Source organism: Maniola jurtina, chromosome 25, assembly GCF_905333055.1.
Source record: "Maniola jurtina chromosome 25, ilManJurt1.1, whole genome shotgun sequence".
Lineage (NCBI taxonomy): Eukaryota > Metazoa > Arthropoda > Insecta > Lepidoptera > Nymphalidae > Maniola > Maniola jurtina.
In genome coordinates this window covers 2,306,267-2,324,689 of record NC_060053.1, presented here as the reverse complement: position 1 = coordinate 2,324,689, position 18,423 = coordinate 2,306,267, and the positions used below count along the sequence as shown (strand labels likewise).

The 18,423-nt window shown below is 38.3% G+C and overlaps 1 protein-coding gene across 5 annotated transcripts in view; it reads right to left on the bottom strand.

Moving 5' to 3' along the window:
- The window catches only part of LOC123878095 (serine/threonine-protein kinase Genghis Khan), a 63,978-nt gene that overhangs the window by 38,544 nt on the left and 7,011 nt on the right, over positions 1–18,423 (bottom strand). For 4 of the 5 annotated variants that reach the window (XM_045925151.1, XM_045925152.1, XM_045925153.1 and 1 more), the window contains exons 8-17: positions 17,735–17,789; positions 16,585–16,715; positions 15,792–15,878; positions 14,869–14,990; positions 13,885–14,035; positions 3,707–3,821; positions 2,678–2,787; positions 2,141–2,272; positions 1,382–1,495; positions 398–532 (exon numbers count right to left, since the gene is read on the bottom strand). In XM_045925151.1, the coding sequence (XP_045781107.1) occupies positions 398–532; positions 1,382–1,495; positions 2,141–2,272; positions 2,678–2,787; positions 3,707–3,821; positions 13,885–14,035; positions 14,869–14,990; positions 15,792–15,878; positions 16,585–16,715; positions 17,735–17,789 (1,152 nt within the window). The remainder of the gene's footprint in view (positions 1–397; positions 533–1,381; positions 1,496–2,140; positions 2,273–2,677; positions 2,788–3,706; positions 3,822–13,884; positions 14,036–14,868; positions 14,991–15,791; positions 15,879–16,584; positions 16,716–17,734; positions 17,790–18,423) is intronic. The other variant, XM_045925155.1, reaches the window with a different exon arrangement.

The window sequence follows — 18,423 nt, the reverse complement described above, 5'->3', positions numbered from 1 at the left end:
ATTTGTCTATTGACATAATATTATGAACCTAACGGTTATCTAACCTTCTTTTCTACAAGAAAACTAGAAAAGAGCTGATAACTCTTAAACGGCTGAACCAATTTTTTTGGATTATAGCTAAGAACACTCTCGATCAAGCCACCTTTCAAACAAAAAAAACTAAATTAAAATCGGTTCATTCGTTTAGGGCTTAGGCGCTACGATGCCACAGACAGATACACAGATACACAGACACACAGATACACAGATACACAGATACACATGTCAAACTTATAACACCCCTCTTTTTGGGTCGGGGGTTAAAAATAAAATAAATCTGATTGAGACCCGTACTCAATAGTGAGCCGGCCATTGAATGACTAAAATATACTAAAGAATCGGCCAAAAGTATATATACCTTAGCTCCTTCAGAGATGGCAGTGTCGAGTCTGGCTTCCAAGTCTCGGCGCGATTTCTCCGCGCGACGGATGTCTTGTCGCAAGCCGTCGATTTTCGCCATCGCCACTTCTAACTCCTCCTCTTTGTCTCGGACCTGTTTGAATTGTCTATGCTTTAACATTGAAGTGCATGACACGGGATGATACTGCCATTGGCGGAATTAGATAAAGTTCTTTAACCATAGATTGCCATAAGCCTACTTTGTCGTAATTGGGAAAAACCAAATTAAATTTGAATTTCGCGGTTAGACCCGTTTACTGCGCCTTAAGTCAATAGTGAGCTAGACAGAAAACAAAAAGAAAATGCAACAGGCACGCACGCACGCTGCATATTCTCTCTCATTTGCCCATATGAGTGAGCGAGACAGAGTACAAAAGTCTCTCGGCACCTCACACCTTTTTTATCATTAGTCATTCCCTTTTCACTTTCACATTTCACTTTTATCTTTTTTTGCACTTTCACCCACTTGTCGTGTCAGCTTCTTTTTCTGCTGCCTTATATCGGACAGTTTGTCGATAGCCTCGTTATATTCCGTCATCGCGAGTTTGCGCTTAGTATAGCAACACACTGTGCATATTCCCTCTCGCATTTGCCCATACGAGCGTAATAGAATACAAGATGCCCCACATCATCTCACGGGTTTTTGTCACTTTCACTTTTTCGTTTTCACTTTCACTTTCTTATCATAGTATTAGTAGTACGCACTTGTCGGGATAGCTTCTGTTTCTACTGCCTCAGCTCAGACAGTTTTCCGGCATCGCAAATTTGCGCTGCGACACTACGTCCAACAGGCAACGCACGCTGCATATATTTTCTCTCGTTTGCTCTTATGAGCGAAATAGAATACAAGATGGCAAACATCATCTCATGGCTTCTTTCACTTTCACCTTTCACTTTTTCATTTTCACTTTCACTTTGTTATTATAGTATGAGTAGTACCCACCTGTCGGGACAGCTTCTGTTTCTGCTGCCTAAGCTCGGACAACTTGTCAGTAACCTCATTATATTCCGTCATCGCGAGTTTGCGCTGCGACACTGCGTCCTTTAGCTCTTTGTCCTAGCGCAAACGACAAAATGGAGGGTAAATGGAAATGTTAGTTATTTGTTACGCACAGATTAGGAATGAGCCAGTTTAGTGTGAATAATGTCCATTATAAATATAACTGGTTAATGACTACTCGGATAGTTACTGGACTAACAGGTCTAAAAAAAGTGCTATCCTTTTCATCATGATCATCACATCTCATTCTTAACCCACTACTGAGCACAGGTCTCTGTTCTGAATGAGAATGTTTAAGGTTGAAATCTATAAAACGCACTTGTGACTTCGCTTAGACTTAAGTTTCAGTTAAAACGAGACAGATTTATGCCAGCAGTATAACACTGTCTCGTTTTAACAGTGTCTTAAGTCTGAGCAAAGTCAAAGTGTGCTCTATGGATTTCAACCTTAATTAACTTAATTCCTTCCACTTAACTTAATTCCACGTGGACGAAGTCGCGGGTATTATCTAGTAAATCATAAAATCAAAAGGAATAGAATTACTTAAAGACCTGTCATGATAGTTTAAGAGCTCTAGTTATCTTGTGATCAAAGTTAATTTATAACAAACACAACACACGTTAAAAAGTGGAGCTTTATTATTATTTTTACTAACACAACATACACACAACAATATTTTGTACACTTGTTTTTGAAACTTACCTGTAATCTCAATTTCTCAATGGTGTCCGCCTTGTCTTTGAGCAGTTCTTCCTTCTCCAAATTCAATGCATTCACTAGAACTTCTAATTCTTTCAGACGCGTCGCTAGCTCTTGCGGTGACGATGATAATTCCTGTAAAAAGAAAACCAGTCAGACTCGCGCACCGAGGGTTCAATACTCAACCTCGATAGCTCAACGGTTGAGGAGCGGACTGAATTCCGAAAGGTCGGCGGTTCAAACCCCACCCGTTACACTACTGTCGTACCCACTCCTGGCACAATCTTTACGCTTAATTAGAGAGAGAAGGGAAAGGGGAGTATTAGTCATGATTAGCATGGCTAATATTCTTTAAAAAAAACTACTTTGACTTTGCTCAAGCTTAAGTTTCAGTTAAAACAAGACAAATTCATGCCAGCGGTATAATGCTGTCTCGTTTTAACAGTGTCTTAAGTCTGAGTAAAGTCAAAGTCCACTCTATTAATCCCATTCTAAGACCGGAAAAGAAGCCCAGGAAGAAAATGTTATATTATAGGTTACCTGTGAGCCAATAGTAGCATTGACTTGTTCGAACCTCCTCACTTGGGTCTCTAACTCGCTGTTTCTCATGGTCAATGCCAATATTTCTTCTTTTAATTGTGCTACTTCTTCTAAAACAAACAAAACTTTAAACTTTCACTTTTTCTTTGCACTTGTCCACTTTTCTTTCTTTTTTTATTTATTGTTACAATTTTTTTTTAAACTTATTTTGGTGCTAAAAATTATATAACGTCCATTGATATTTTTGGCTCTGTTACTTGTATGGGATTACGTAACGAGATGGTGCTATACGTTAATTTTTTTTTCTGTCCTTCCAGTTATCTATACTAATAAAATTTAAGTCCGTCTGTAATTTCGAAATAACTACCTCATATTAAGCTCATATTATGGTTATTTGAAATTTTTGTCTGTCTGTCTGTTTGAACAAGTTAATCTTCGGAATGTCTTAACCTGTTTTGACGGGACTTTGACAGACATAGACGATTAACCAAGGTGTAACATGATAGGCTACTTTTTTAACCGACTTTCAAACTGGAGGAGTTGTTTTCTACCTATGCACACTGAAATCTACGAGATTTCTGAATACTTCCTGTTTTTTTTAACCCCCAACCCAAAAAGAGGGGTGTTATAAGTTTGACGTGTGTATCTGTGTATCTGTGTATCTGTCTGTGGCACCGTAGCGCCTAAACGAATGAACTGATTTTAATTTAGTTTTTTTTGTTTGAAAGGTGGCTTGATCGAGAGTGTTTTTAGCTATAATCCAAAAAAATTGGTTCAGCCGTTTAAGAGTTATCAGCTCTTTTCTAGTTTTCTTGTATAAAAGAAGGTTAGATAACCGTTAGGTTCATAATATTCAAGTGTCAATTGACAAATGTCAAGCTGTCAAGATGGACGTTGCCTAGATATACATAATTATTTATTTGAAAATGATTTGTCAGGGGTGTTGAAAATTTTTAATTTACACTTGTATATTCTTTCTTTCATATGTTGTTCTTGGTTGAATAAAGGTTAATGTATTTTTTAAATTACCTGTTGTGGGTTCCGCCGCATCCCCTGCGCGCAGATCGGCGATGGTTTGTGCGAGTAGAGCATTTTCCCGTTCAAGCGCTTTAAGCGCCGCACGATCACTCGCGTTTGACGGTGCCTGCAAATGATTAAACATGTCATCATCATCATCATCATCACCTGTGGACGTCCACAGCTGGACAGGCCTTCCCTAAATAGCCACACACGGTCCTCAGGCTTCCCCATCCAGCCACTTCCAGCCAGCCGGTTTATATCGTCAGTCCATCGTGCTGTAGGGCATCCCACACTACGTTTGTTTATACGCTTACTTGATTAAACATGTATTTAGTTCTGACTGACGCTACAAACATCAAATGCAAAACCATGCAAACTGTGAAATCAATTCCCTTCAGCGGTGTTAAAACGCTTTAGATTAAAACATAGGGTTATTCATAGGGCGGACCAACGAATTCCTTAAATGCCGACAACGCATTGGCGGTTTCTCTCGTGCTGCGAATTTTCATGGGCGACGGTAATCACTTAACATCAGGTGACCCGCCTGCTCGTTTGCTCGCTTTTTATTTAGAAAAAAAAAAACAATCCACTGAGTGTTGCTCCTAAAGCCTTTACAAAACATGTAACCTTCAACTAATTCGCTTAGGCTGCATCATCACTAGTAGGTCTGATTGCAGCCAAGCGCTAGTCTGTGAATCACACTAATATTATAAAGGCAAAAGTTTGTGTGTATGTGTGTGTGTATGTTTGTTACTCCTTCACGCAAAAACTACTGGACAGATTTGGCTGAAATTTAAAATGGAGATAGATAATATCCAGGATTAGCACATAGGCTACTTTTTATCCCGGAAATTCAAAGAGGTCTCACGGGATTTCGAAAACCCTAAATCCACGCGGACGAAGTCGTGGACATCATCTAGTTGAAAGAAAAAGCTCCGACTGATCCCAAAACAAACTAAGAAAAAAAAATGCACAAAGTTCCTTTTAAAACGTAGATGAGCGTCAAGAAAGGATTTTTGAAAATCAATTCCGGGTCGATTCACATTGGCAACAAAACTTAAGCACTTCATACATACGTACGCACTGACATACACACATTTACGTACCCAGTCATACACGCATATTTACGTACTGTTACATCCCTCAACTGCTAGCTAAACAGCTGACCCAGCAGCTACTCTATCTCGACCAGGTGTCAGATCGGGTAGTTGCTGTCAGTCCGGTCCGACAACTCGTAAAGGTTGCACGTCTATTACTATTTCTTTGGAAACCCAAGTATTTTTCCCAGTGTACTAAAATTCATTATATTATTCTGTGTAAAAACAATTTTATTTTTTTTAAAAACCCTGTCGGATTTTCCGTCGTAACATTGGTGGCAGCGCAAAGGGATTCAAAATACAAATCCCTGGACCCTCCACTGGTCCATATAGTGATCTGTGCATTACAGTGATATCAATAATAAGTGCTACTTGTGCTGTGCTATTCTGTGCTCTGTGTCCATACGTGTTCACTGTTCACCACGAAACCATTGGGGACATCTGCAGTTTCTCCGAAATGCAAACGCCAATAATCGCAATCATCGCCGCCCACGTACTAATGTGAGTCGAGCATTTCGCCTTATCTCAAAGTAAACAATCTCATCCGGTCTCACCTTTTAATATGCCTGTTGATAAAATAAGCCCAGAGTCTGTCGAGCAATCTCCGCTCTTACAAAAGGTAACAATAAGGAAAGAATCAAATATTGAAATGGAACTGAGTGTCTTGTTCAAATTTGTGAAGCCATACGACGGGTGTCGCGAAACGTTAAATTCATTTCTAATAAACTGTGACAATGCCATTTCATTGGCCAGTGACGTTCAAAAACCGATTTTACTTAAGTTTATACTATGTCAACTAAAAGGTAAAGCGGAAATTGCTTGCTCCATAAAGGATTTTACCTGCTGGTTGCAATTAAAAGATTTCCTCAAAGAACAATTCTGTGAGAGGAAACATTACTCACATCTACTAGCAGACCTACAAGAGAGCAAGCAAAGCCCGCTCGAAAATGTCAGCCAATTCGCGCTTAAGGTGGAGACGTGCCTGTCACAACTCTTAACGGAGATTTCACTAACCAATGCCGAACCGGGTCAGTTAGCCGGTCGGACTGCAGCCATGGAGGATCTTGCCCTCCATCATTTCACAATGGGTCTACTCCCTCGCATATCCACGATAGTGAGATGCAGGTCTCCAAAAACCTTAAACGAAGCTATCAATATAGCTGTATCCGAGGAGCGTATTCAACAAACTCTGTATAGGAGGTCCCAGCCTGCTGAGAACAAAGGTAACAAATCCAGGAATTCATTTGCATCCTTTCAGAAATCGAGTTTTGCGCAACGACCCGCTAACTCTCAACCCAATGACACGTCTTCCAAATCCCCAGTGATTTGCAGATACTGCAAATCCGAAGGTCACGTTCTAATGAATTGCAAAAAACGTGAATACAATAATAGCCGTTACCGTAACCCTCAGGCACAAGCACCGGCTCGTAATCTCAACTCATTCTCTAGACCGGGCCCCAGTCGCGTAAATTTCATGCAAGAAGAGAATATCGAGTCTCGTGATGAGGTAGACACTGGTTCTGAAAATGATTATTCCCCAAATCATTTAAACGAATAAAGGTCCCGTCTTGGTGTCGTACGGGACACCAAAAATTCAAAATCGATGCCAAACCCTCTGTATCCATGTCAAAATCCTATGCATCCGTGTTGGGACGTGCACCCGTGACAAATATCTCTGTATCCGAGTCGAAACCCTCTGTATCCGTGAAGAAAACCTCTGTATCCGACTCAAAACCCTCTGTATCTGTGAAAAAAACCTCTGTATCCGAGTCGAAACCCTCTGTATCTGTGAAGAAAACCTCTGTATCCGACTCAAAACTCTCTGTATCTGTGAATAAAACCTCTGTATCCGAGTCGAAACCCTCTGTATCTGTAAAGAAAACCTCTGTATCCGACTCAAAACTCTCTGTATCTGTGAATAAAACCTCTGTATCCGAGTCGAAATCCTCTGTATCCGTGAAGAAAACCTCTGTATCCGACTCAAAACCCTCTGTATCTGTGAAAAAACCCTCCGTATCTGTGAAAAAACCCTCCGTATCCGAGTCGAAACTCTCTGTATCTGTGAAAAAACCCTCCGTATCCGAGTCGAAACTCTCTGTATCTGTGAAAAAACCCTCCGTATCCGAGTCAAACCCCTCTGTATCCGTGAATAAACCCTCTGAATCCGTGAATACAACCTCTGCATCCGTGACAAAACCCTCCGTATCTGCAAAGAAATCCTCTGTATCCGTGAATAAACCCTCTGAATCCGTGAATACAACCTCTGCATCCGTGACAAAACCCTCCGTATCTGCAAAGAAATCCTCTGTATCCAAGTTGAAACCCTCTGTGTCTGTAAAGAAAACCTCTGCATCCGTGACAAAACCCTCCGTGTCCACCTCGCAAGTGAAAATCCAGTCTGAAGTTCGCCGTGAAGAACTCAGATCTCCCAAATCCGGTTCTAAATCCCAGAACTTCGATCCTGTAAAGGATTCAAAATCTGACGCCATTAAAGGTAATAAAGTCTTTGAAATTACTACTAATCCAGAGAAAATATTACTCCCGCATATCCTCATCAAGTCCTCTGTTTCAGATATACCTCTTTCATTACTCATTGATTCAGGTTCAGCAATTAGCCTCATTAAATATAATTCAATCCAAACATATCTCACTCTTGTCAAGGAGCAAATCAACCTAAAGGGAATAGATCCTGGTCAAGAGTCAACAAAGACCATGGGCCACTTTAACTTAAAATTACAACCTCTAGATTCCAAACAAAAATCGATCAGCTACAAATTCCATGTCGTAAGAGAAATTGACATACCTTATGATGGCATAATCGGAACTGATATGCTAAACGCTTTTGGGTGTAACATTAATTACACTAAGAACACTCTAAGAATCAATGATGTAAATATAAAGTTACTATTCCACGAACCTGTATATAACATCCCTCCGAGATCTGAAATGGTCATCGAATGCTCTGTCTCAAATCCTGAAATAAAAGAAGGTATCATACAAGACCAAAAACTGGTCAAAGATCTCCTGGTAGCCAATTGCCTAGTCAAGGTCAAAAAGAATAATAGAATAAACTTGACTGTGGTTAATACATCCGAATCTTCTATATCCATAAACTCCAACTTAAATTTTACTCTGAATCCCGTAGAAGAAGTCCAATCATATCCTGAGCAGCAACCTCATTCGCATCCTGTTAATAATATCCAATATCAAGACTCTTATCGCCGTACCCAAGAAGTTCTGAACCAACTTAGAACGTCACATTTAAATTCAGAAGAAGTGAATGCTCTATACAATCTCTGTTCCGAATACTCCGACATCTTCCACCTTCCAGGTGAAATATTAACACACACAAATGCACTAAAGCATTCCATAAAAACCACATCTCAGAATCCAATTCATGCCAAATCCTATCGATTTCCTGAAATCCATAAGGCTGAAGTAAAGAAACAAGTTGACCAAATGCTATCTCAGGGAATAATAGAGCCTTCCAAATCTCCATGGTCAGCCCCCATATGGGTGGTCCCTAAAAAGTTAGATTCATCTGGTCAAAGAAAATGGCGTATTGTCATTGACTATCGTCAACTTAATGACGTGACCATAGGAGATACTTACCCAATACCACAAATCAATGAAATCCTTGACCAACTTGGTTCCAGCAAATATTTCAGTACTCTAGATCTTGCCTCTGGTTTTCACCAAATCCTTGTAGAAGAAGAAGATAAAGAAAAAACTGCTTTTTCAGTTCCTGAAGGTCACTTTCAATTTGCTCGTATGCCATTTGGGCTCAAAAATGCCCCTTCAACATTCCAGAGATTAATGAACTCGACTCTATCCGGTCTCCAAGGGACACGATGTTTCGTGTACCTGGATGACATTGTCCTTTATGGTTATGACCTTGATCAAGCCATAAATAACTTGCGATGTGTTTTCCAACGTCTAAGGGAGTACAACCTTAAGTTACAACCTGACAAGTGCGAGTTCCTGAGGCGAGAGGTTGCCTACCTTGGCCATATAATTACAGAACAAGGCGTAAAACCTAATCCTGAAAAAATAGAAGCCGTAATTAATTTCCCAAGACCAGAAAATCCAAAACATATAAAATCCTTCCTTGGTCTAGTTTCATATTACCGTAGATTCATTCCAGACTTCTCGAAGATCGCCAAACCACTAACTCATTTATTAAAAAAGAATATTCCTTTTGATTGGCAAAACCAACAACAAGTAGCCTTTGATGAATTAAAAGCCAAACTCACCTCTGCTCCTGTCTTAATTTATCCCGATTTTACAAAGCCATTTATCCTAACATGTGATGCCTCAAACCATGCAATAGGCTCAGTACTCTCCCAAGGTCCCGTAGGCAGGGAAAGACCAATTGCCTACGCTTCTAGAACGCTAAATAAAAGTGAATGCAATTACAGCACTACGGAGAAGGAACTCCTTGCTATAATTTTCGGCTGTAAAACCTTCCGGCCTTATCTATATGGCCGCAAATTCCAAATTGTAACTGACCATCGCCCATTAAAATGGCTTTTTAATCACAAAGACCCATCTAGTAAACTCCAAAGATGGAGACTCAAACTCGAAGAATATGAGTATGAGATAGTTTACAGAAAAGGTAAACTCAATTCAGCAGCTGATGCCCTGTCTCGATATCCATCTGATTTTCTAAACCCTGTAAATGCAATCAATACTGACGATGCTCGTGGAGAAAATGAAATACCTCCACTAAATCCAATTGCCAATGCTGATCCAACAGAACAACAGCTGGATGATGAACAGCTTATTCCAAGTCCATTGAGTGTTGATCTAGGCTCACTTTCTCCGATTCCTTTTGAACATATAGATTTCGACCTCCCTGGTACTTCTTCAAACCCTGAACCGGAAAGGGATGTTGTCAATAATCCAGAAATTATACTAAACCCATCTACTTCAACCGACTTACCCGTTCTAAATCCTTTAGACTTGGATCTCAGCCTTCCAAACTCTCCATTTAATCCTGAAACCCTATTAAATCCTAATAATTCCAACAGTGAAAATTTACCTGTTAACATACCAAATCCTGTTAATACATCCGGTGAATCCTATTCCGATTATCTGAAAGCAATGTCAAATAAAAATTATAAATATAATACGATTATCCACGAGTATGCCAATAAATTGTTATCCTCTGATTCTAAAACAATTATTGTTCCCACTTCAATTGATCTAGACGAGACAAATCCAAATGTCGAAGAAATCCTCGCCAACAACAACGACAACAGTGAATTCCTAAGTAGGGAAAGAACACTTCATTCATTCATGACTCTAGAATCAAACGATAAACACTACTATTTCCTTTTCACCAAGGCGCATTACTTCGATGATATAACTTATCCTGAATTGTATAAAACTTTACAAAATCTCCGAAATGAATTGCTTTTACAACCTGAGACTCCTAACGAAATTTCAATTTCTGATTTCAAAGACCCTTTTGTAAAATTATCCTATACTAAGTTATATAACATCCTGGCCTATCTATTCCATAACACTAACATCACCATAAAAATCTATAGAAATACCCTAATATATCCAACCCCTAGTGAAATCCCAACTATACTTAGGGAAAATCACGATCTACCCATTGCAGGTCATGTGGGTTCCACAAGAATGTTAAATCGAATAAAAGAAAGATACAGCTGGAAGAACATGAGATCAGATATAGAGAACTATGTTAGAAAATGCACTCAATGCCAATCCAACAAAGCATTACGCCAGATTAACAGGGCTCCAATGCAAATTACATCAACATCCACTGCACCCTTCGAAAGAATTAGCCTGGACATTGTGGGTCCACTACCAGAAGCTGGTAGAATCTCCTTGAAATACATACTTACCCTGCAAGACGATTTAACCAAATTCTCTACAGCTTATCCCATTACCAACATCACTGCTGAAGAATGTCTAGAATGTCTTGTTCACTTCATCTCCCTTTTTGGGTTGCCCAAAATGATTTTGACAGATCAAGGGACGAATTTCACCGCCGAACTCTTTAAAGAAACCTGCAAATTCTTAAAAATCAAACAGATTTGGTCTGCACCCTATCATCCCCAGACTCAAGGCGCTCTTGAGCGAAGCCATTCAACCATCAAGGAATATCTTAAATCCTTCGTAAATGAAAACCAATCAGACTGGCATAAATATATTTATACCGCCATCCTAGCTTATAATACCAATATCCATTGCACTACCAAGTTTTCTCCACATGAATTATTATTCGGCCAAAAACCCTATTTCCCTGATTCTCTTTTTGAACCCAATCCATCGGGGACCTATCACGAATATATTAAAATGCTTCATCATCGATTAAAACTATCACGTGAAAAGGCCCTGGAATATATCGCGAAATCCAAAGAAAGATCCAAACAATATTATGACAGACATTCCCGTCCAGTTGAATACAAAGTAGGTGACATGGTTTATGTAAAGAACCATGCACGCCTACGTAAAGCTCTTTCACCAGTATGGAAAGGACCATATAAAATAGTTAAGGTCCATGGTAACCATACACTTTCCGTTTTAATTAACCGACGTCATGTTAAACAACATTATGACGAAATAAAGTTGGCAACAACTTAATTTAGTTTAAGTTCAGTTTAGTTTAAGTCTATATATTAAGTTTAGCTTAGTACTTACATATTTTAAATTTAAATAAAATATATATATACATATATATATATATATATTAAAAATACATATATTTATATTTCCAGTCCAGCAGTATTATGTCAAGGCATAAAGCACGATGACTACATCGAACAGATTACAAGCAGTCCTGGAATTTATTTTAATCCAATAGGTTCAGTTAAATTAGTTAATGATTATTTACACGTAGTAATACCCATAGATTTAGAATACATAAAACCCCATATTAACAATATCAATAGTGTTTTACATACATCCCAACATCTTTGCACGAAAAGTAATACATTAACCGGTCTTGAATGTCAAAATATATTCCAACCACTCATTCCCATGCTCGAAGATTTGACACGGGATTACCATTCTTTATCGCATCTGATTTCATCCAGAAGTAAAAGGTCAGCATGGATACCTGGTATTGGTATCATTTTTAAACACATCTTCGGTACCATGGATGAAGATGATGCCATCAAATATGGTAATGCTATACAACAATTAAAAAACAATGACAAAAGCTTATTAAATTTAGTTAAAGAAAACATTCTCATCTCCAGAACAGCTATAATTAATTTTAATGAAACCTTAATCGAAATTAACAGAAACGAAAAACGTCTTAACGACATTATCGAAAATTTGACGTCACATATTAACAATATGACAATTATCACGAATTCAATACTGGCCAAGACCGCTATGCAAGAACTGTTTAGTGCGCTCCAATCAAGTTTGTTAAGTTTATCTTACAGATTAGAGGACATTGTAAACTCTATTTTGTTTGCAAAAACCAATACATTACATCCATCCATCATAACACCGAAGGATCTTTATAATGAATTGGTTACCAATGTAAAACACTTACCTAAATTCTCAGAATTCCCTGTAAATTTAGAATTGTACAATATACATATAATAATCAAACTGTCAGAAATTATATCATGTATCTTAGACAATAAGCTAGTATATACAATTAAGATTCCTCTAGTTTTAATTTCTCCTTTCAATTTATATAAAGTTATTCCAATCCCTGTAGCTCATAATTTTGAAACACCTAGCTCATTTGCCCTAATTGTACCGTCGGCATCCTATATTGCTATGAGCAGGGACAAATCGGAATATTGTATCTTTAATGATTTGAATAGAAATTGTAACCTTATAGTTAAGAATTCATATATATGTCATGAAGTTGCTAAATTTAATATTATGAATGAGCCGATATGTGAAACGGAAATAATTACTAAAGTCATACATTCACTTCCAAATGAATGCAAAATTAATTTTATCTCAGGTATTGTTCATATTTGGCAAAACATTGGAAATAACCAATGGGTTTTTACACATTCTGAACCAACAAAGTTGCACATTGACTGTGAAAATGAAAACTTTGATACCATTCTACTTGGCACAGGGATAGTAACCCTAAAACCAAGATGTAATGGTTATTGTAAAAATACAAAGCTTATTGGCACAACCAATCTCACGATTAAAATAAATAAAATATTTTCAGACTTTAATTTAATTAATGACACTTGCTGTAACCTAACAACGTTTAATAAATTAAACTTTACCTTACCCTTAAGATCCCCTTACTCTCAAATCAATTCTGACAATTTTATGAAATTAAACATCAGAGCAAATGACGCTCTAACCCTAATAAAGGAATTAGATTCCCGAATTAACACCGAATCCATACCGACTCATTCTATTATTTCATATGTTTTTATAAGTTTTTGTATACTATTTATAATTTACTATTTTTGTAATAAGAGATGTTCAACCTTTTATTCAAAACACAGGGTAACCTCTACCCCTAATAATACAGATAACCCGGATAGTAATAATGATATTCCTCTTTCTCAACCACGCTTAAGAATTGTTTAAGTTAGTAAACTTCGCCTTTAAAACGCGTAAGTTTACACTTAACCGGGGGGCTGTTACATCCCTCAACTGCTAGCTAAACAGCTGACCCAGCAGCTACTCTATCTCGACCAGGTGTCAGATCGGGTAGTTGCTGTCAGTCCGGTCCGACAACTCGTAAAGGTTGCACGTCTATTACTATTTCTTTGGAAACCCAAGTATTTTTCCCAGTGTACTAAAATTCATTATATTATTCTGTGTAAAAACAATTTTATTTTTTTTAAAAACCCTGTCGGATTTTCCGTCGTAACAGTACGCACTCAAACACGCATATTTACTTACGCATATTTACTTATTTTATTTTTATAAAGAATATTAGCCATTTTTTTTAAATCATGACTAACATTCCCCTTTCCCCTCCAACTAAGCGTTAAGCTTGTGCTAGGAGTGGGTACGACAATAGTGCAACGGGTGGGGTTTGAACCGCCGACCTTTCGGAATTCACGCTCTCACTCACACACGTACGAACGTGTTATAATAATTTATTTATTAACGCACCTGTTTAGTAGCATTCTTAGCGGGACTGAGTGGAGTAGGGGCACCCAAATCGCAGAGCCGCGAGCCACCGGTGAAGGTGAACCCAACAAAAGGCAGATGTAGACCTGAAAAAGCAGCCGACGCTCGCGGTGGCGGCACTGCTTCCGATAACCTGCGAGGAAAGAGAACAAACTTATACTCATATGATCAACAACACATTAAATGTTGTAAAGAAGACGTTATTCCTTTTGAGGTACAAAACCCTAAAAATACTAAAAACTAATTTTTAGGGTTTCGTACCCTTATAGGATCTCTTTGTTGTCTGTCTGTCTGTCCGTCCGTCCGTCGTGTCTACCAAGAAACCTATATGGTACTTCCCGTTGATCTAGAATCATGAAATTTGGCAGGTAGGTAGGTCTTATAGCGCAAGTAAAGGAATAAATCCGAAAACCGCGAATTTGTGGTTATATCATTTAAAAAAATTAAAATGTGTTTAAATTTTCAAAGTAAGATAACTATACCAAGTGGGGAACATATGAAAGGGCTTTACATGTACATTCTAAAACAGTTTTTTATTTATATTTATGGATAATAGTTTTTATTTATCGTGCAAAATGTCGGAAAAATTCCCGAGTACGGAACCCTCGGTGCGCGAGTCTGACTCACACTTGGCCGGTTTTTTTTTAATTTTTTTTTAAAGAATATTAGCCATGCTAATCATGACTAATACTCCCCTTTCCCCTCCAATTAAGCGTAAAGCTTGTACCAGGAGTGGGTACGACAATAGTGTAACGGGTGGGGTTTGAACCACCGACCTTTCGGAATTCAGTCCGCTCCTCAACCGCTGAGCTATCGAGGTTATTTAGGCAGGCGGAAGTCCGTAATATACAATGAACCAAAAGCTTAATTTGCTATAATCCTATATATGCTATCTATGCTATAATAATTAATTTATTAAAAGGTTATAAGTGAAATTACTGAAATATTCGTTAGTGTAAAACTTACCGTATATCAGTGTCATCAACATCGAAGTTAGAAGTGTCAGTGGGACTTGACACATCGGGCACGAAGGGTGCTTGCATCTCACGCACGCTGTCCCAGTCTAAGCCCGCAAACCACGGGTGACTCTGCAATAGACAATGCAATTTTTTAATTGGATTTACGGCTCTGGGTTCTAGCCTGTTATACTTAATACTTACTAAACTGTTATACTTAGTAAATATTATCCTAGATTACTGCATTAAGTATTTTAGATTTCGTCTGCATGAGGCGAAGTTTTAAAAAAAAATCTGATCTCTTTGATTTTTTGGGATATAAAGTAGCTTACATCCTAAGCTATGTCCATTCCAAATTTCAGTCATTGTGTCGTAAAGGTTAACACCCCCAAGATTCCCCATTTATAAATTACTAGCTGACGCCCGCGACTTCGTCCGCGTGGGTTTAGGATTTTCCCGGTAAAAATTCCCCGGATAGGAAATCCCGTGGGAACTTTTGGTTTTCCAGGATAAAAAGTAGCCTATTTGCTAATCCAGGATATTATCTATCTCCATTCCGAATTTCAGCCAAATCCATCCAGTAGTTTTTGCGTGAAGGAGTAACAAACATACACACACACACACACACATACAAACTTTCGCCTTTATAATATTAGTGTGATAATAATACTAGATGCCTGTGACTTCGACCGCGTGGATATGTGTTTAAAAAATCCCACTGTAACTATGGATATTTTATCTTGTGATAAAAAGTAATCTATTTTCACGGCCAAATCCGTCCAGTAGTTTTTGCGTTAAAGAGTAACAAACATACACACACACATATAAAATTTCGCCTTTATAATATTAGTGTGATAAAAAAGAAGAGAATATTATAGAGAAGAGGGGATATTTTGGCAAAGGGAAATTATAATGAAAAGCGAATATTATCACCTTGAAGTCCTGAAGGCCATTTCTGCCTAATCTGGTTTCTGACGCGCATATCAACCTTCGGATGAGGTCTTTGGCTTCCTCTGACACCTATAAACATATTAACTGTAAACAAAACATTTCATAACTTTTGTAGTAGCTCCGATTTTTTTTTTCAAATAACATAGATTTGGGTTTTTAAAACATCCAGTGGGAACTGTTAAATTTGCCGGTAGAAGAAGTTTCCTATGTCAATTACAAAGACGCAAGGTACCTCTGTACCAAATTTCATACAAATTGGTTACACAGATGGGCCTTTAAGAATCCTGTCGGAACTCTTTGATTTTCCGGGATAAAAGTAGCCTATGTCCGTCCCCGGGATGTAAACTAATTCTGAACCTTTCATCAAAATCGGTTAAACTGTTGGACCGTGAAAGCTAGAAGACAGACAGGCATACAGACAGACAGGCAGATGGACGGATGGATGGATAGGCTTAGTAATAGGGTCCCTTCGGGCACGGTAACCGACAAAATGACCTTACCTGAGCGGCAAGTTCGTCTGGCGGCGGGCAGTGAAAAGACCTTGCGTGGTTAATTATTTTCCCGTATGTTTCCACCAAAGACTCCGCATTGAAAGCAGTTTCGCCGAATAGCATCTCGTACATACATACCTTTAATACCCAAATTGCTCCTTAGTTAGGTTGTTAGAAAGTCGCAACTCTCTACCTATTACGGTTCACGAGATACAGCCCGCTGACAGACGGATAGGCTTAGTAGTAAGGTTTCTTCGGGTACGGAAACCTCCCAATGACCTTACCTGAGCGGCATGTTCGTCCGGCGGCGGGCAGTGAAAGGACCTCGCGTGGTTCATTATTTTCCCGTATGTTTCCACCAACGATTCCGCGTAGAACGGAGTTTCGCCGAATAGCATCTCGTACATACACACACCTTTAAACAATTACATAGATTCGTTATAAATTTTTTTTGCTCAATAAAATTTATGATTATTATAAGTTTGCACCTCGCCGGAATGCGGCGCCTCTCCCACTTCCCTGCTCACCTCCCCGCAGTCGTCTTGTCTCGTCAGTACAGTTTTTTTCTCTCGTCTGGCTTAACACTGATTAGCCAATGTCAAGTTTGTAGTTATTTACAAGTTAGGGAAACTATATGTATAAGTATTTTTTGTTAGAAGTGGCCGGTTTTTGTGTTCTGCTGGTGTTTATTGGTGGTGGAACTGACTGGAAAGCGCTCTAAAGGGGCGCCGCGTGTATGTCGGCGGGCGCCGGCACAGATGGGGTCCATATTTGTATAGTTTAACTAACTCGTTACAAATAACTACAAACTTGACATTGGCTAATCTTTGTAAAGCCAGACGAGAGAGAAAAAAAAATTAAATTAAAAAATATGTATTTAAAAAACGTGTTCTAAAACATTTTTCATCCATTTTCTTAACAACTTAAAGTATACTCAGAAATTTCCTTTGAAAAATTGTCCTTTCTTATGAAATTATGCTACACGGTACAAATAGCATTTTTAATTTTTCTAATTTGCCCCAATAGTAACCCTTTTATATTCATTTATTTACGTTACACATCAGAGTTTAGGGTCACAGAAATTATTTTTTTCCATACGCCTGTAAGCGTCCACTGCTGGGCATAGGCCTCTAACCCCTTAAGATCTGTTTTTGATTCCAACATACAGTACCTTATAAAATACTAGCTGATGCCCGCCTTGGTTCGCGTGGATGTAGGTTTTAAAAATCCCGTGGGAACTCTATGATTTTCCGGGATAAAAAGTAGCCTATGTGCTAATCCAGAGTATAATCTATCTTCATTCTAAATTTCAGCCCAATCCGTCCAGTAGTTTTTGCGTGAAGGAGTAACAAACAAACATACACACACACACACATACACACAAACTTTCGCCTTTATAATATTAGTGTGAAGTGCGATATATTGCCAACTTACCAAGCGACCACCAATCACATTCAGGTCCGTATCGCCCCTGACCGTCCTCCATCGCCTGAAACCAACAAGAATTACTTCATCATTATCATCACTGACAACCTCCTTGGCACAGTGGTAAGCCCCGTGGACTTATTAGTGGGAGACCACGGGTTCGATTTATTTATTTATTTATTCATTTACTTATTTATTGAAAAGGTACACAAAACAGGTTGTTACTAAAAATGGTCCAAACATAAAAACAAAAGATCCTAATCTAAGTGACAACCCCTAATAGGTGTACACAGCAATACTATACCTAAATAAAATATACATTACTTACACAAGATATACACAGAATTTTTAAAATGAAGGCTTAATAGCAATTTACAATAATATTATACTATAATATATAGCTCTAATTATGCATCTAGGCAACGTCCATCTTGACAGATTGACATTTGTCAATTGACACTTGAATATTATGAACCTAAGGGTTATCTAACCTTCTTTTCTACAAGAAAACTAGAAAAGAGCTGATAACTTTTAAACGGCTGAACCAATTTTTTGGATTATAGCTAAGAACACTCTCGTTCAAGCCACCTTTCAAACAAAAAAAACTAAATTAAAATCGGTTCATTCGTTTAGGCGCTACGATGCCACAGACAGATACACAGATACACACGTCAAACTTATAACACCCCTCTTTTTGG